Source organism: Cololabis saira, chromosome 1 (assembly GCF_033807715.1).
Source record: "Cololabis saira isolate AMF1-May2022 chromosome 1, fColSai1.1, whole genome shotgun sequence".
NCBI classification, from domain to species: Eukaryota; Metazoa; Chordata; class Actinopteri; order Beloniformes; family Belonidae; genus Cololabis; species Cololabis saira.
The window spans coordinates 54,823,972-54,838,348 of record NC_084587.1 but is presented as its reverse complement, the minus strand read 5'-3'; the positions used below and the strand labels follow the sequence as shown (position 1 = coordinate 54,838,348).

The 14,377-nt window shown below is 39.8% G+C and overlaps 1 protein-coding gene across 1 annotated transcript in view; it reads right to left on the bottom strand.

Annotated features, from left to right (window-relative positions):
- Window positions 1–10,892, bottom strand: part of abcc10 (ATP-binding cassette, sub-family C (CFTR/MRP), member 10) — a 33,785-nt gene extending 22,893 nt beyond the window's left edge. The window contains exons 1-10 of the mRNA XM_061727442.1: window positions 10,702–10,892; window positions 8,277–9,648; window positions 7,397–7,624; window positions 6,286–6,442; window positions 5,950–6,098; window positions 5,041–5,120; window positions 4,751–4,922; window positions 3,840–3,938; window positions 3,356–3,545; window positions 1,049–1,126 (exon numbers count right to left, since the gene is read on the bottom strand). Coding sequence (XP_061583426.1) covers window positions 1,049–1,126; window positions 3,356–3,545; window positions 3,840–3,938; window positions 4,751–4,922; window positions 5,041–5,120; window positions 5,950–6,098; window positions 6,286–6,442; window positions 7,397–7,624; window positions 8,277–9,648; window positions 10,702–10,877 — 2,701 coding nt within the window. The 5' untranslated portion in view covers window positions 10,878–10,892. The remainder of the gene's footprint in view (window positions 1–1,048; window positions 1,127–3,355; window positions 3,546–3,839; window positions 3,939–4,750; window positions 4,923–5,040; window positions 5,121–5,949; window positions 6,099–6,285; window positions 6,443–7,396; window positions 7,625–8,276; window positions 9,649–10,701) is intronic.
- Window positions 10,893–14,377: the final 3,485 nt, after the last annotated feature.

The following is a 14,377-nucleotide window of genomic DNA, read 5'->3' as shown; positions in this document are numbered from 1 at the left end:
AAATCTACTCAAGTAAAAGTAAAAAGTATAGTGATTCAAAACTACTCCTAAAAGTACAACATTTAAAAAAACTTACTCAAGTAAATGTAACGGAGTAAATGTAACTCGTTACTACCACCTCTGTCTAATACTGCCATTGGGAATATATCTGTAATCCTCAGTTCCAGTCAAATTAACAATGTGTTCTGCATCACTGTTGCAGCATTGAGGTAAATAGGACATGATGGTATCTGAAGGCAGCGATTCTTCAGCTGAAAGTCCTCTTTTTTCCCCCCTTTAAAATTCTGCGAGGGTAAGTTGACTGAGATGGATGGGAGAGGGAATAGGATGTCTTTAATTGAATGTTCTGATAAGGTGTTTTTCAGCCCGTATTTCATCCCTGCATCGATAGTCTTTAGCCAAGACGTGGTTAATCCCTATGTTTCCATGAGGCTTAGGGACTCTGTTTCGCTGACTATTTCGGTAGCGCTGCATGATGCTTTTTACATTTGTCACACAGGAGCTTAAATGCTGGTAATGGTTCATCATGTTGCTTCTTATACCAATGCTATTTCTCTGAAGATTACAATTAAATGTTATCCTTCGCCTGCTTCCAAGTGTCTAGAATTGGCCCATGTTTGACTGCTACGTGAGAAAACCGATGCTTCTCATTGCTGAGCATCTCTATGACAGGAGGAAGACGTGAGTCCGTACAACCAGTGATCTCAGGTGTGCTGCAGAACTTGTAGTATAAATAAAGCCTTTGCATTTTACTAATTGCATTATATCAAACAGTGATTTTGATTTGAATTTGATTTCAAATTTTCAGCCCACAGGATAACATCCCCGTGCACAAAGTACAGCAGAGGTTGGCAGGAAGTTTGTCATTTTGATCTTAAAGGAAGGGCATTTCCCAACGTGCATACCCTGCACTATACAAACTGTCAGTAGTTTGACCTGAATGTCTGCAGTTTTTTCTTCATTTACTCAGTTTGTGCAAAAGCGTTTTCTATGCCTAAAAGTAATGATGGTGCAAACTGAATCTTTGAGTAACTAATTTTGCGAGTACCTTTCTGGTTTGCTTCATGATCATTCCTCCCCATTTGAGGCACAGCCTGCACAAAAGGGAGGATCTCTGCTGGTGTCCCTGTGAAAGACAGAGTACAGTTAAAAGAAGATATATAAACAGTTTATTTGTTCATCTATTTACCTTTAATAGTGCTAACCCATACTCAGAAAGTTTAACTTGTAGGATGATGTCACAATCTGGATTCAACTCACTAAATATCTAACTGGATCCACTGAAATGTACCGCCGTGATACATTAGATGTTTTAGCTTCAAAAGGTTATTTACTGGTGAGGTGAGTGGCTGTCCATAAACTACCGTACTAACTGAAAGGTGGCACATCAAAATACTAGAGGGTATTATTTTTGTTTGGTTTTTTTCTTGGCCAGGCAACGTAGACACAGGCAGACTGGAGACACTGGAGGTTTTACTGATGTAACTGTGTCCCATTTCTGAATCATGAAACCCTGAAACTGATCAGGCTTTCTGACCACGGACAGGTTTGCAGGTTCTGCCTCCACAGGGATGCAGCGCTGCCTCACAGCAAGAAGGTTCTGGACAGCCAGGGCCATCTGTGCTCCAACATTCAAACACAGGCATGGACGTTACAGTGGACTTTACAGAGGATTTGATACACTGCCGCTTATGCAGGTTTTCCCACTTGCGAAGCATGTAGAAGTCTGTCATTTCTATCGGAGGTTCTCCTCAACTGTGAGTGACGTAATCTAAAACAAGAATCCAAAAAATTACATTGTATGATTTTTAAATGTTTAATTTTCCATTTGTTGCATAAGTATTTGACACATTAGAAAAACAGAACTTAATAATTGGTTGTATGTTGCTCTGGTTGTGTTTTTCAGGCCGTAGGCATGCTGGAAGACTCACAACCCATCTTCATCGCTCTTACTGAGGGAAGGAGGTTGTTCACTAAGATCCCGCGATACAAGGCCCCATCCATCCATCCTCCCCTCAATACGCTTCAATCCTCCTGTCCCCTTTGCAGAAAAGCAATGATCAACAAAAAAAAACAAAAAAAAAAAAACAATGATCTCCCCACCTCCATGCTTCACAGTTGGGGTGGTGTTCGTACTCGTCCTTCTTCCTCACACACACGGTGAGTGGAGTTTAGACCAAAATGCTCTATTTTTGTCTCAGACCAAAAAACCTCAGGCCCGACCAAACCTCAGACACTTACATGCATTGGCTTGAGCAGCTCTGCAGGATTTTAATCCATGACAGAATCAATGAACAGAGGGAGAATAATATATATATATATATATATATATATATATATATATATATATATATATATATACACATATACACACACACACACACACACACACACAACTTTAGTTGTGTTTTTGTTGTGTTTTTCAGTTCAATGGTTTAATTTGAGACTGTGGTCCCAGCTCTCTGACCAGGTCCTACCGTGTAGTTCTGGGCTGTTCCCTCGTCTTCCTCATTGGTGCCTCACGGGGCGAGATCTTTTATGGAGCTCCAACCGAAGGAAATTGACCGTCATATTGAACTTCTTTCATTTTTATAAAAATTGCGCCAACAATCGTTGCCTTCCAACCATGCTGTTGGCTAGTGTCCTGTAGCCCATCCCAGCCTTGTGCAGGTCTACAAACGTATCCCTAATGCCCTGACACAGCTCTCTGGTCTTGGCCATTGTGGAGAGGTTGGAGTTTGTTTGATTGAGTGTGTGGACTGGTGTCTTTTATACAGGTAACGAGTTCAAACAGGTGCAGTTAATACAGGTAATGAGTGGAGAACAGGAGGGCTTCTTAAAGAAGACCTAACAGGTCTGTGAGAGACAAATTCTCACTGGTTGGTAGGTGATCTAATACCTATGTCATGCAATGAAATGCAAATTAAATATGTAAAAATCATACAACGTGATTTTCTGTATTTTTGTTGTAGATTCCGTCACTCACAGTTGAAGAGAACCTTTGATCAAAATGACAGACTTTGCATGCTTTGCAAGTGGGAAAACCTGCTAAATCAGCGATGTATCAAATACTTGCTCTCCCCCACTGTAGTTGGTCTTAGCTGTGAGTGTTAGCAAACATGGTCATCTTTCTCTTTGTGACAGTCCAGGGACTGACTCAAAAGAGAAAAAAAAACACACCGTTTTCATTTGATACCTTGATGATAACTTTTTATATATTTATATATATATATATATATATATATATGTATATAGTATATAATTTTGTCAACTAAACACGTCAGAGATTAAAAAAAAACATCTAAACATGACGGTGTGTAATTTTCCCCTGCATTGTGGAAATGTGTGTTTGTACCTGTTTTGATTATTGTTCCATTGTCCATGAGGACCACCATGTCAGCTTTGTCCACGAACTCAATGCGGTGGGTGCAAAGGATTCTGGTCTTTCCCTTGAGAAGCTCCAACACGCACCTCTTCATGAGGTGTTCGGCCACGTCTGTGTCAACGGCTGCCAGCGGATCATCCAGAAGGTAGATGTCTTTGTCCTGATGTGGAAAAGCATTTTTACCACATTATACACATGTTACATGTCTGTCATTTTGCTTGATGACTCATTTACAGGCATAGGAAGTTCTCAGAGCTACAGCGTGACTTATCCAGGTGAAAACTCTCTTAATGTCCCTGATGTATCAGTAGAAGTCTTTAACAATCAGTGAGATTTATACAACAGAGAATAGTTCATCATTGTGATTATTTTTTTAACCCCTGGTTGTGCAGCTTCACACTTTAGTTCAGTAAAGCCTGGACTACATGTGTTTAGTCACAGATGGAGGACTGACCATGTAAACAGCTCTGGCGAGGGCCAGCCGGGCCTTCTGTCCTCCGCTCAGAGTCACTCCGTTCTCACCCACTTCTGTCCTGTCACCGTTTGGCAAAACCTGCAAGAACCCAGAAACAGAGCAAAAAAAAACACTGAAACCTAACCTAAAAAACTCCCAAACTCTGTAGAAAAACTCCCAAATTAAATTTAGTAAAACTACATTTTTAATAAAAATCATCAGCCCAGTAGATCAGGGGTCGGCAACCCGCGGCTCCAGAGCCGCATGCAGCTCTTTAGCGCCGCCCTAGTGGCTCCTGGAGCTTTTTCAAAAATGTTTGACCTTTTTTTTTTTCATTTTTTCTCCTTTCTTCTTTTTTTTCCTTTTCTCAACATTTCGTGTTTTTTCTCAAAATTTTGACTTTTTTCTCGAAATTTTTACCTTTTTTCTCGAAATCTTGACTTTTTTCTCGACATTTCGACTTTTTTCTCGAAGTGCATAATGAAAGAAACAATCTTCCCCCAGTTATAACTAATATAGATACATGCAGCATGTGTTGCCTTCATTCTAAGGCTTATACAAGACTTCTCATTTTTTGCGGCTCCAGACATGTTTGTTTTTTGTGTTTTTGGTCCAATATGGAGAATTCAACATTTTGGGTTGCCGACCCCTGCAGTAGATGCTTTGGTTTGAGATGAGCATTAAAAGAATGGGTAGATACCTCTCGGAAATCCTCTGGGGATGATGAATTTGCAATTTAACTGTCATGAAAATGCAAGTACACAGTTTGATCCATTGTTGGAATAAGTACTTTTAAAAGAAGAATATTTATCTGATCTGATCTAAAACCTCTTACACCTTTTAGCTAAATTCCTCCTTTATTTCAGGTCATTCTTCTGCTATCAGTGTTTATTAAAGGGAGATGTTCATACACTCAGGTCATCTGCGAGAGCACAGGCCGCGATCACAGCTTGGTAGAGGGCGGCGTCGTAGTCCTTGCCAAACAGAATGTTGTCTCGTACGGACGCATGCTGGATCCATGGCTCCTGAGAGGCCAGACCAAAGCCAGCTTCTCTGTTTGCAACATAGATCACACCGCTCATCCTGCAGAGGAGGGAGGAAAAGAGAAGATCTATAACCACATCATTCAGTTCTATCCTGGAAATAAAATGATCTTAACTGGCTAAAGTCCTACTGAACATAATGTGAATGTTTGGAGTACCTGCTGAGCTCTCCTGTGAGAGCGGCGAGTAAGGAACTCTTTCCACATCCGACCTTTCCCACCACAACAACCAGCGAGCCCTGAGAAGACAGACGTCAACACTACTGCTCTCACAAAGACTGATGGAAACATTTACCATCAATAACAGCTTTAAGGTGAACAACATCAAACATCTAATCATGATTTTGACTTAAAGGACAGATCTGACTTCAGCTGATTAGTCATTAGATGTGACTTAGAGGCACTTTTGTCAAATGCAATGGCATCTGGTGGCACATTTAGCTAAATTACATTGAGCAGAAATGGCCAAGAACAAAAGAAATGTTGCGGTGTATCAGTGTGGAAGGGGTGAAACTATGGAACCGCCTGGATGAGGAACTAAAAAAAAAGTAGCTCAATTTACAAATTTAAAAAAAAATATGAATCTAAAATAATGGATAAATATAGAACACTAATATAAATTATCTTCATATTAAACTGTCTAAATTATGCAACTTTCCTCCAGCAGCTGTCCTCAATCGTGAGTGACCACATTTATTTTCTTCTCTTCTTTGTTCATTTTCTTTGTTTTGTTCGTTCGTTTCGTTTTCTTCTTATTAGTATCTTTTTCCCTTTCTGTAGTCTGCCTTTTGTTGAAAAGGATAGGCAGAATAAGCCATGAGGCTTCAGCCTATACCTTTTTGGTCAAAAAAAAGGAAATGTGTACATTATATATATATATATATATATATATATATATATATATATATATATATATATACACACACACACACATCACATTCTGTGGGACTGTGTCATGTTGAATCAGTTTCCTAAAAAATATTTTCTTATTCTGCAGAAATAATAATGGACAAAGAGCATGAGAGTAATACATTTTTTTCATGCATCTGTGAGAACAAAAAGTAGTACCTTTGTCACATGTAGGTTGAGACTGTGCAGCTGCAGACTTCCTCTCGCAGCTCTAATTTCAGTTTCTTCCTCTGTGACACTATTAGGCCCCAGCCAGGAAAATGTCCCCTGACTCATCAGGACAGATGTCTGACTTTCTTCAGGAGAGACTGTGGACAGACACTCGTGTTTTCATTACAACAGCTATACGAGGACTAACAGGCAGCATTTGAGATTTTAGAAGTTACACTTCAACCACCAGAGGCCGTGCTAAACACAGACAAGCTGTTTATATTTATGTAACTGTGTGAAACGGCACCAGCATACAAACGTAAAAGCAGCTAGGTAACGGCCTACTTAGGGCGTAGTACGCCGGTAGATCCTGGTTGGTGAGTTTGAAGAAGCGCTGAATCCGTTGCAGGGAAACTTTGGCCTCCAGAATGCCGTTGAGCACCCAGGGGAAAGCATTGAGAGGAACGATCAACATCCCCACCAGGGCCAGCGTGGTGAAAACCTGCAGTGGACCACACAGCGCTAAATATCAGGTTTCATTGTTCAATGCATGTAGATTCATACAACTCTCTAAAAATGGCTTTTGAGAAGAATAGCTTTTTCAATAGCACATTTTTAACCCTTGTGCTGTCTTTGGGTCAAGGGAGGGGGAAGGGAGAAAAGATGGAAGGAAGGAAAAAAGGAAGGAAGTAGGAAAGGGAGTAAGGAAGGGAGAAAAGATGGAAGGAAGGAAAGAAGGAAGAAAGGAGGAAGGAAGGAAGTAGGAAAGGGAGTAAGGAAGGGAGAAAAGATGGAAGGGAGGAAAGAAGGGAGAAAAGAGGGAAGGAAGTAGGAAAGGGAGTAAGGAAGGGAGAAAAGATGGAAGGGAGAAAAGATGGAAGGAAAGGAGGAAAGAAGGAAGGAAGTAGGAAAGGGAGTAAGGAAGGGAGAAAAGGTGGAAGGGAGGAAAGAAGGGAGAAAAGATGGAAGGAAGGGAGAAAGGGAAAGAAGGGAGGGAGGAAGGAATGGAAAAAAGGAAAGAAAGAAGGGAGGGAAGAAGGAAGGAATGGAGAAAATAAGGAAAGAAGGAAGGAAAAGCAAAGAAGGTAATAAAGGAAGGAATGACGAAAGGGAGGTAGGAAGAGAAAGGAGGAAAAGAGGAAAGGGAGAAGGGAGGAGGAAAGAAGGATAGAAGAATTGGGTCATTTTGACCCAAAGACAATACAGGGGTTAAAGAATTTTAGACTACTCTTAGTGCAGCACCAGTTGATCCAGTTGGAAATCGTAGCAGAATAAACAACATAGGGAGGTGGTACTTTTAAAAACTGAGGGTCTGATCAAAGATTATCTTGCATTTGCTGCAAAACATTTAGATGATTATGTAGTTAGAGGCTATGTGGGAAATTCACTGGGCATCTGGACTTTTAAGAAAAATCTGCATTGAACTGCGCTGCGTACTTCATGTTCTGAGTCCTACCTTGGCTGCAGTCAGCTGGTTCCCCAGCAACACGTAAGTGACGAAGGTGAGGATGGAGATGACCACGGGCAGAGCGGCCCACGTGTACACACACATGGCATCCAGGTACTTGATGGCCCTGAGGTGGGACAGCTCGTGTTTACGGCAGTCCGTCACCCTGGCCGTAAAATGAGGCTCCCAGTTGTAGAACTTGATGACACGAATGCCAAAAAGGATCTCCGTCATTAACTTCAAGAGAGAAAAAATTACTTTGCTGTCTCTTGAAAAAAAAAAGTTTTATTCTTCTAAAAGATGCCATCTATACTAATTTTACATCAGTCTGGCCCTGACATCTGCAAACTTTTGATATTATTACACAAAATGTTCTGTATTTACAATAACTATAGCTTTCCCTAACAACAAATGTATTTATGTATGTATGTAAAGGACTGTCTCAGAAAATTAGAATATTGTGATAAAGTTCTTTATTTTCTGTAATGCAAAAATGTCATACATTCTGGATTCATTACAAATCAACTGAAATATTGCAAGCCTTTTATTATTTTAATATTGCTGATCATGGTTTACAGTTTAAGAAAACTCTAATATCCTATCTCAAAAAATTTGAATATTCTGGGAATATTAATCTTAAACTGTAAACCATGATCAGCAATATTAAAATAATAAAAGGCTTGCAATATTTCAGTTGATTTGTAATGAATCCAGAATGTATGAGATTTTTTTTTTTTTTAAATTGCATTACAGAAAATAAAGAACTTTATCACAATATTCTAATTTTCTGAGACAGTCCTGGATGGATGGATGGATGGATGGATGGATGGATGGATGGATGGATGGATGGATGGATGCATGCATGCATGGATAAATATCCATATCTCACCTTAACACGGTTATCTTTGTGCTTCAGCATGTGTGTATTATTGCTGAGGATCCGGGAGGCGAGGAACTTGTTGAACGGCACCAGCACCAACGCCACCCCGAGTCCTCCCAGGAAAGCTACGCCCACCTGCAGATACAGCAGGTAGAGGGCGATGGAGAAGCTGAAGGGCAGACTCCAGAGCTCGTGGAAACTGTTTAAGAAGTTGACCACGCGGTCGGTGTCCGCGCTCATCAAGTTCACCAGCTCTCCTAAAGTGGAGCCGGCCACGCTGCAGCCGCTGACCCGCAGGGCTTTGCCGTAGATGGCCGTGACCAGAGCTGCACGTGCCGACAGTGCCACCTTACAGACCTCAAAGGTAAAAATGTTCTGGAGAAAAGAACTGAGGAGCGTGGCTGCGAAGAGACCCAGCACGCACCAGGCCCCCCGGCTGACCGGAGCCCCCTCCTCCTCCATGAAGTTCACCAGACTGCTGAGCAGCAGCGGCCCTGCAAACCTAGACACATTCACCAGCAGCTTCAGCACACCAAGGCTGTAGTAGCGCAACCCAAAGGCCTTGTGCAGCACCCTCAGTAATCCCACATCCCCCTCCAGCTCCAGCACCTCCTCGTTGTACTGGGAACTCCAGGTTCCTTTCAGGAGATTCCGGCCGACCGGTTTGGGCCACTGAGCCTGACGCACATCGACGCTTTCCCTTTGTCTGCAGGCTTCCCAACACTGGTGAAAGTATCGGTAAACCACATTAGTCCGGAGTTTTCGGGGAAGGTGGTACACATCAGCTGCTCTTTCCAGTTCCCCCCGCTGGCCCCGCAGGAGTAAAGGGTTCAGCCACAGGTAGAAGAGTCGAGAGAGGCAGCCGCTTCCGTCTTCAGCCACCATGTCACCCGTGTCCGGCTGACTGTTCTCTGGGATGAGTAAGGATTCATCCACAGAATTAATATCCAATGTAGATCTAGCTTCACTGATGCAGGGAAAGGCAAATGAAAAGAAATAAACTACAAAAAGTAGCGTCCTGGCTGAGGCAAGTGCAAACCGAGCCAGTTTAAGAGGCTCGGCGGGGCTTAAATATTCCTGGTTGTGACAGTAAATCATCAGGGTGATGACGAGGTTGGGGACTAACAGAAGAATTGTGACAAACAGTCCCGGCGGTCCTCGGGTTCTCCCAAGAGAAGTCCGCAGAAGTCCCCGTAGGGCACTGAAGTGGAGCAGCCATGCCAGGACTGCACAGCTGTCGGTCAGGATGTGCAGGTACATGTCCCCGTCCTGGAGCACAGCCACCACGCTGAGGTCTGTGATGAAGAGCAGGGCAGCCAGCAGGGCTGACGCCAGCCGGAGCAGCCAGCCACACGGGACAGGAGTCAGGACAGGACCACCTCTGGAAGCAGAAACCAGTACATTCAAGTTACTTTTTATTAATAATTCAGATTTTTAAAAACACACACAAACAGACAAACAACTGCGATGGCAACCTATTTTCTCATGCAACACTTTCAGCAGGAAGTCATAGGTATATATTGTGATTATTGTGCAAATTGTATGTATATTATAAATATTATATATTTAATATAAATGTAATAGTGAATATATTCTAAATCACTGTAGGCTATGTGTGTATATATAGTTTAGAAGTGAGTATATTATAATGTATGAGTATATTATGACATGTAATATATACTATAAATAGAGGTATGGGTATATTATAAAGTCGTTGCAAACTATTTTGCTCAACATTGGAACAGATCTGGTGATAGTAGCAAATATTGCTACTTAAAGGAGCTTGAGGCAGGATTTATGAAAAAAATGTGTATACGTTTTAAGTTTTCTAGCAATAATGTCAGATGAAGCGTTCCAAACCAAAAAGAATGAGCCCTCTAGTGTATCTCTCCGTTGCCTTGAACAGGCTGTGTGCTGCAAAATGTGCTGCAATTCCGGGCCCGAATTTCCCGCGCTGGGCGGCGGATGTGACGTCACATGACGCTGCATGCACGTTCTCCCCGTTCTCCCGTGCCGGCTTCACTGTTGGCTGCAGTACCCCTGACGGCCGTCGTGTTGAAGGGTGGCGCTAGAGAGTCTCATTTCTTAAAAGAAGCCTCATGCTCCTTTAAGATGTGGATGGTTGTTTACTTAATCTTTTATTTTTGGTTCAATTTATTATTTCAGGAGTTGTAGTGAATGTTTTTCCCCCTTTTGAGTTGGATTATTGTCATCTTTTGTATGTCTATGTGTGGACCCCAGGAAGAATAGTCTTCCCATGGTGAAGACTAGTGGGGATCCTTTTTAATAAACAAATAAACAAACACTTTCAGCAATAATAATCTGCATATTTACATTATAAACACTTGCTCTGATGTCACTGAATTGTACAATTCATGACATTAAACTATCACATCCTTTGTTGCTGATAAATGTCCAGTATGCCGTTACGAACCTTGCCGTTCCCAGGTAGTAAGCACTGAACACGGCCACCCCAGCGTGCGGCGCGGCCCCCAGGACCAGCTGGTTGAAGCAGGAGCCGACCTGGCCATCGGTCCACAGGGGGAAGGGATTCTCCTGGTCGCTGTGGCACAGCCCGGAGACGAGCTGGGCCAGCCGGGACTCACTCATCCCTCTCACTGCTTTACTGCTGTCATGTTAGAAAATATCTACACACACAAAAAAGTTATCAATCAATCAATAACTTTATTTGTCCCCAATAGGGCAATTAATTTTGCAGCAATGTACAGGACTGTCTCAGAAAATTAGAATATTGTGATAAAGTTCTTTATTTTCTGTAAAGCAATTAAAAAAACAAAAATGTCATACATTCTGGATTCATTACAAATCAACTAAAATATTGCAAGCCTTTTATTATTTTAATAAATACGTTATTAATTAATACGTTACCTTACTTAAGTAGAAATTTTGGTTATCTATACTTCACTGGAGTAATTATTTTTCAGACGACTTTTTACTTTTACTCCTTACATTTTCACACAATTATCTGTACTTTTTACTCCTTACATTTTATTTCATTTCGGCCTTTAATAAAAACTATCCAGTTAAATTGCTCCATCCGGATAGAGTGAATTTGGTTGTGGTTGTTTCAGATGTTCTTGTCCAGTTTTGTTCTTACATCCGTTCCCTCAGATTCCTGCAACTAAACTTGGATGTACATTCCAATAAAGGTTAGGATAAATGATAACATGAACATGAAGTTTGACTTTTTGCACCATTACAATACTTATAGACAACTAGTCATCATATCTCCTGCTCTCTGAAACACATGTTAATGCTCAATAGTACACATATATGGTTCTTTAATATATTTGCATTATACTAAGATACATTCATTTTCATGGCTTTTTTCCCACTTACATTACTTTTACTTTTATACTTTAAGTAGTTTTGCAGCAGTACTTTTATACTTTTACTTGAGTAAAAAACTTGAGTTGATACTTCAACTTCTACAGTAGTATTTTTAAACTCTAGTATTATACTTCTACCTGAGTAATGAAAGGGAATTTTCCTTGCCACTGTTTGGTTTTTCTCCCACTAGGGGAGTTTTTACCTGCCATTGTTTATGTAATAATTGCTCGGGGGTTTATGTTCTGGGTATGGGTCTCTGGAAAGCGTCTAGAGACAACTCTGTTGTATTAGACGCTATATAAATAAAATTGAATTGAATTGAATTGAATACTGAAGACACCTCTGGTTGAATCTTGGCACAATGACACAATAGAGCTCTGGAAAAAACTGTGTCTTTTTAATTAAACCTCCAATTACATTCAGTCTGCTGTTTTGCAGCTGATCCATCCAAGTGTTGTTGTTTCTTTTCAAGCAGCATCAAACTTTTCCTGCAGCACATTAAGCTCTGAATGTTACAGAGGGAAATGTGTCCAGAGTTAGTGGAGACGATGACAGCACGAATGTAAACAAACCAGGCTAGCTAATGCTCAGCTCAACCTCCCTGTTTAACCTGTTTATCCCTGACTTCTGATGGAAAAAATACAATCAAACCCAAACAGGACAAGCACGTACAAAATAAAACTTAATGACAGTCCCGATATGAAGGAATAAAGGAAAACCACCTTTAAATGTTACCGGCTTCCATTCGCGAGCAGGACACACGAGCAGCTACTGATGACGCAACCGCGACCTTTTCAAAATAAAAGCCTCCTGCTTGTGGTTACTCTCCTGGAAATGATGTTATATCCACACACAGAAATACTCGTTACTCTCCTGGAAATAATGTTACAGGACTGTCTCAGAAATTTAGAATATTGTGATAAAGTTCTTTATTTTCTGTAATGCAATTAAAAAACAAAAATGTCATATATTCTGGATTCATTACAAATCAACTGAAATATTGCAAGCCTTTTAATATTTTAATATTGCTGATTATGGCTTACAGTTTAAGATTAAGATTCCCGGAATATTCAAATTTTTTGAGATAGGATATTTGAGTTTTCTTAAGCTGTAAGCCATGATCAGCAATATTAAAATAATAAAAGGCTTGCAATATTTCAGTTGATTTGTAATGAATCCAGAATGTATGACATTTTTGTTTTTGTAATTGTATTACAGAAAATCACAATATTCTAATTTCCTGAGACAGTCCTGTATATCCACACACAGAAATACTCTGGAACAATGGGCATATTACTTTTTTTTTCTTTTTTTTGCACAACAGAATAAAATAAACAACAAAACACACACACACACACACACACACACACACACACACACACACACACACACACACACACACACACACACAAAAAACCATCAAACAAAATTAAAAACATTATACATATATACCATTTTGTCAATACATATAAGATTTCATTCAGAGGATTCCTTATATACACTACATGGACAGAAGTATAGACATATTCGAAGACAAAACATACACAAAATCATGTTATGGGTCATTAGAGATATTGTTTGTTGTTACCTCACCCATTTTTCCCATCTTTCTTCAAAAATATAAACTTGATTTCTAAGCCTCATTTATATTTTTTCCATTCCATATATGTCATTTACAAGATCCTTCCATTTAGAATTAATTAAATTATCATCCTTTAACCAATTTATTGTAATTTGTTTCATTAATGCTAGTCTTAAAACTAAAAACAAGTGAGTATCTTTCCTCTTGATTTCTTCTGGTGTTTTTCCAATTAATAACACCAGTGGATTTCGATCAAAAGATTTGGATAAAAATGGGCATATTACTATAAACAACAGACTTGTATATAAAGAGAGCTGGATTGAGAGGGACATAATCTTTTTGGTGGCTTTTTTTGACGATAATGTAAATCTTTATAGTTATGAAGACTTCTTAAAAGCTAAAACCTTTCCAGGCAAATACAAAAGGTTTGTTTCCATTGTAAGGGCTATTCCCATTGGTATAATTAGATTAATGGAATGAGATGTCACATAAGTTATTATAACGTTAATGTTCAGAAACCTTCTTTAAAGGTCAAAGGGATTGACATAAAAGACAGAAAATGTACAAACAAACATATAAGGAAATCATTACAGAGACATAATAAGATTCCGCCCAGAGGGAAGTTTTTTTGGGGATTCACAGTTGGTCAGTATAAACTGGCGTAGGACATGGCTGTGTCCCTCTCAATTTTATATTTCAAATAAAATTAGAGAGGTTCAATTAAAAATGTTGCATTGTATTTTTCCTTGTAACAAGTTCATTTCTAGGTTTGCTGAAGTGGATGAATTTGTTTTGTGTTTGCCCATCGTCAACTGTATTTTGGAGGGACATGGAAAAATGTATCTGTGATAAAACTGGACAGTCCATCACAATCACACCCAAAGATATTATCTCCAAATTTGAATGTGATGACAAACCAATATGCTTTAGAACAAATCTTATGCTTCTGATGGGTAGATTTCATATTCATAAGATGAAGTTCTCCAAGTCCCTTCCAAACTTTGATGTATTTACAGTGTAATTAAACTTTTATATAAACACTTTAGAGCTACTGCCAAATAAGGAAAAGTGAACGAACACTGCTGTATTTTAATAGCTTACTTTCAGTAACTCCAGAATAAGCAGATATTTTGTGCCTTATTTTATTTTAATTTTATATGTTTTGTTATTTTTTTAT